Genomic DNA, 5,224 nt, shown 5'->3' with positions numbered 1-5,224 from the left:
GTTGTGATTTCCCTGCTAACCAATGGAGCATCATTTTGTGTAAATTTAACGAACTAAAGTTATCCGAGAAATGGAGCAGAGCCGTTCTGTTGCATCATAGTTAAGCTGCTTATTGCTTCTGTGTTTGGTGCAAGCAGTTTGCACATGAAAGAAATACTTCGCTATAGTTAACAAGATTCTTCCTATGAAAATAGATTGCATAACGCATATCAAAGGCCATAATGTATGCAGAAAGCACAAGATTGTGGTTAGGTGCTTTGGTTGGTCACCTGCACAAGAACCCAGTAAGCTCATTTCATAGCTACAATACTAGCTTTTTGGCCCGGCGCTCAGCCTCGGACTGGCTCTTTTTTTATTTTTTCAAGCCTAAAAAAAATACTAAAACATTAAGAAGTTAAAAACTTGATGCATATAAAATGCTTAAATAGTGACATATCAAATAATTAAAAATAATATTAAAACTACTATATATTGAATTGTTTATGTAAAATCCATAATTTAAGGTATAAGATTGTGATAAAACTATGAACCCACATCGAAAAAAATGAAAAAGTCCAATCATAATGAACCAAATATAAAAAGCTAAAAAATAAAAATAAAAAAAAAACAAAAAATAACTCAAATAAATTTATGTTGATGGCTAGCGCAACGTCATAGACCATGCTAAATTTTTTCAGAAAAACAAAGCTAAGGCAACACTAGAACATCTAATAAAGTAAAAGAAATTCATGACTCGAGTCATTGAGTCTATTAGGTTCAATAAATTCAGTTAATTTAATAACATAAAAAAATACTAATTTAATTTTTTAAAATTATAAACTATGAAATCTCATATTCAGACTTAATGAATAAGCTAAAAAGAAAAAAAAAATATCAACTCATGTTAACCTATTAAGTTTGTAACCCAAGTCATTTGATTATAAGTATTAAATTTAAAAACCTTGAAGCTTAATCTTCAACTAATTAAATGTTAAAAAATAAATTTGAAAAAAAACACTTAATTATATAAAAAAACAAATTTTTTTAGCAATTATAAGGCATCAAAAGGCTCGAGCCCCCTCGAGTCAACATGTGAAATCCACATATTAGATTATGATATCAACCTGATAGAAAAGAAAATGAAAAAAATCATTAAATCCAATGTTTTAGAAAAATCATTGTTAGCTTATAAAATTCATGGCACGGACTATTTGACTGGAAGCATCAAATATAAAAAAAAATATGAAACTCAATTATCAATAAATCAAATATTGAAAATGAATTTTGTTTTTTAAATCAACCATATAAAAGAATCCAAATGAAAAAAGAGTAATTAAAAACAAAAAAAAAGTGAGTACACTCAAGTTAATCTATCAAATCTACAAGTCAAATTATGAAATTAGGATAACCTGATAGAAAAAAATAAAAAAAACCATGAAACCTATTTTGTAAAAAAAAAAAGCTAATGTTCCTAAGATCAAAAAAGAAAATAAGGTAAAAAAAAAAAAGATATCAACCTGTGTTAATTTTTAAAACCTGTAATACTAGTCATTTAATTAGAAATATCAAATTTAAAAAATTAAAAAGTTTAATTTTTAATAAATCAAATAAAAAAAGAAGTTAAAAAAATTATACAAAAAATCCAAAAGAAACTTAATTACATTTTTTTCACTCAAAGAAGAAAGAAAGAAAGGAAAAAAGAAGCTCTATCTCCGCGGTTCATTTTAACCACCTCTTCCTGACAAGAAACAAACAATAGAAATTAAATGTCGGTTTGGTGACAAATGGACAAAATTTTACAATCCAAATTCCAGCCACCATTTCCCACTCCACGGGGCAAAGTTAGGCAATGCCATGAGTGATGCCTGACAATGATATGCTCGTGCCAAAGAAGGCATGGCCCCAAAGCCAGAAGAGGGCTCACAGCTTTCATTCTCTTATCATTCCATCTTCCAGCATGGTTACTTCCTTTTTAAGCTGTTTCATTCGTTCAATGGCTCAGAGGTTGACACATTGCTTCTTGCTCTGCTAGTTGCTGCATGTCTTCCCCAAGACGTCCGATGAGGCAGTCATGGGAGGGAGATTGAATATTATGAAATTTCAATAATTTTATAAAAATTAAATTAAAATAAATTATAAAATTTAATTCTCAATCTATTTAATATTGAAAAGACACAATTAAAAAATAACCTAAAAAACAACTAGAGTTCACCTGGTTGTCATGACCTTGGTTATAAGATCGACACAACTCTATAAAAAACAAATCAAAATAAATAATAAAGTTGAATTCTTAATTAGTCTAATGTTGAAAAATAAAATTAAAAAATAAATAAATTAAAAAAAAATATAAAAAACAATATGATTCAATTTGTCAAACTCATAATCCAGGTTATGATACTGAGATAAACTAATAAAAAGAAAATAAAAAATAAATCGATTCAACTCGATTTAATCTGTTAAATCCATGATTCTTTTCAGATGACTGAGATAATCTTATAAAGAGAAAATTAAAACAAATTATAAATTTTAATTCTTAATCGACCATATCAGACCCATTGTTGAACGATGGAATTTGTAAAAATTAAAATTATAAAAACAACACAAAAATTAGTCAATTCAATCTAGGTTACCTCATTAAGTACTATTTTCGGATTATGAGACTACAATAATCTAATAAAAAGTAAATTATAATAAATCATGAAATTTAATTCTCAATCAAATACAATATTAATTGATAAAATTTGAAAAAAAAAAGTCAATTAAGAAAAGAAAAAAGATGAAGTCAACTGAATTAATTTGTTAAACCTATGACTTGGATCAAGAGATAGAAACAACCCAATAAAAAACAAATTCAATATTGAAGGACTCGAGAATCGAGTCATGAAACCGATATAATAAAAAAAATAAAAAAACAACCCGATTTAACCGGGGTTAAAATGCCAAAACCCGCTAACCTGATCATGAGACCAAGATATCCCTATAGAAATCAAATCAAAATAAATTATGAAACTCGATTTTTAATTGATTTAATATTGAATAATAAAATTAAAAAAATCAATTAAAAAAACACAAAAGACAAGCTGGATCAATGCGGGCTAATCATTTAAGCATTATTCTCATGTCATGATGCTAAAATAATAAAAAGCAAACAAAATAAATTATAAAATCTAATTCTCAATCAACTCAATATTAAAAAATAAAATTAAAAAATTAATTAGATCTACATCATAAAAATAAAATAATTTAATAAAAATAAAATTTAAATAATAAAAAAAGAAAAAAACTATTTCAATTAACTAATAAATAGTGCTTTAAAAAAAATATACAGTAAAAGAACCCTTTTTTTTGGGTTAATAATAATTAATGATTGAATTTAATTAATGCTGTGAAGTCAATAATGACAAACATGTTTGGCATGTAGCTAGAAGAGTTTTGAGATCAATTTAATTGGCGTTAGTGAACTATTAGTTTGGAAGGTAGAAAGATAAGACCTATTTTTAACTTTATTTTACCTGTCCTTGGGTCTGTCTTTTGGGTCCCTGTGAAACTGATCATGCATCTCTTTTGGCCTGTGCGCTCATATATACAGAGTTAAGGAATGTTTTTGGTTTTTTTAAATGAAGGTAGGAGACACTGCTAATCATAATTAATTAATGAATTAACTCATAATAATAATAATAAATAAATAACTAACTTTAATTAAATAGAAGCTCTAATCATTCAGGCCAGCTCCTTTTCTTTCCTCCCTGGAAAATCAAGAACAGCCCCTGCCTCCCACTTTCCGATCCGAGAGAGTCATTTTCCAAAATAATCATCTCTCGTAAGCTCTCTGTTTCTCCCTGCCTGTGCTTTTATATATATATGAACACTGCTGTCTCTTTCTTTCTTCCCCTCCTTCTGTTACAATTGAATTCTTTTCTAATAGTTTTTTTGTAGTTTCAATTTTTGCTAGGGTTTGGTTGCTTCTATTACTTGCACATAACTCTCTCGTTATATCCTCTGTTTGGCTGGTTGCCGAGAAAATGCAAGAAAGAGTTAAAAACTAAGCACTCCAACTTTTCACAGCAACCAAACAGCTTGATTAACCTTTTTTCTCTCGCTTCAATTTCTTGTAATTTTTGTGTTATTCTGTTTTTTTAGGACTCTATTGAATTGGTTTAGAGGATGGTGAGTTTGTGATAGAGAAAATCTGGACTGTAAATTGAAGAATCGTGGATTGCAAACAATGCGGTTGTTTCCTTTGAGTTCAAGTTCAAGCTCAAGCTCGGAGAAGGAGCAGAGTATTGGAGGGAGCAGTCGCGTGATGCTGTATCTTAACATCTATGATCTTACACCTATAAATAACTACCTTTATTGGTTTGGCCTCGGGATCTTCCATTCCGGTATTGAAGGTAATTAATTGAATGTTAATAGATGATAGACTTATTTTGTTTTCTTTTTTGCTGCTTAATGTGCATGATTTTGGCATTTCTAGTTGAATTTTGCTTGGTGAGAGTATTCTTGGTTGTGGACTTTTGGCATGATAGTTGTGCATTAATAGAAACTCCAAATGATAATCATTGTTCCACCCGCGTAGGTAGATTTTTTTTTTTTTTTTTTGCTTTTGGTAACAGGGTATGTTAGGGTAAAAATTCTATTTCTGGAGACTATTTAAGGTAGACTGAAGCTCATGATGAGGGAATCACGTGTCAGAAGAATTTGGCATTTTTAAAGGATTAAGACTAGAAGGTTTGCGTTTGCAATAGGGCAGATCACAGAAGAATAAAGTATTCTTGCAAATAAGAGTCTATGATATCTTGAGACACGAACAAATGCATCACTATGATGCATTGTCGCATTTATCACCATCAAGCCTTTTTTTCCGATCAATATGAATTGGATATGGAGCGTTGAGATGCAATATGCAGTCACACAGTGGCTAAGATGGCATCTACTTCTCAAAGTAATCAACGGAATCTCTTGTTTAGTTAATTCAAAAGAGTTATTGCTTAAAAATAATGTAAAGTATCTATCTTTACAGATGCAGATTGAATAATTCCTGTCTCATTGGTAGGATAAATTCAGTATCCAAAATTTCCTATAATCACCGTGCACATGTGACAGCTTATTTCATTCTTCACTAAATTAAATCTAGAAGGAGCAAGGAGCATATTTATGCTAGTTTATTTCCTTCCACGGTCCACAAGTTCACAAACTGTTAGAGTGGTAGTTCCAAATTGGCAAAAACTATGAGAAGGAAAGATGA

The 5,224-nt window shown here is 29.4% G+C and overlaps 1 protein-coding gene across 1 annotated transcript in view; it reads left to right on the top strand.

Annotated features, from left to right (window-relative positions):
- Positions 1-3,699: 3,699 nt before the first annotated feature.
- The window catches only part of LOC105130906 (deSI-like protein At4g17486), a 6,662-nt gene continuing 5,137 nt past the window's right edge, over positions 3,700-5,224 (top strand). Inside the window, exons 1-2 of the mRNA XM_011033631.1 lie at positions 3,700-3,799; positions 4,120-4,370. Of these exons, the coding sequence (XP_011031933.1) occupies positions 4,205-4,370 (166 nt within the window). The 5' untranslated portion in view covers positions 3,700-3,799; positions 4,120-4,204. The remainder of the gene's footprint in view (positions 3,800-4,119; positions 4,371-5,224) is intronic.

Source organism: Populus euphratica, unplaced genomic scaffold (assembly GCF_000495115.2).
Source record: "Populus euphratica unplaced genomic scaffold, PopEup_1.0 scaffold43.1, whole genome shotgun sequence".
NCBI lineage: Eukaryota > Viridiplantae > Streptophyta > Magnoliopsida > Malpighiales > Salicaceae > Populus > Populus euphratica.
Note: the sequence above shows the minus strand (reverse complement) of the source record. Positions and strands in the feature narration are given on the sequence as shown.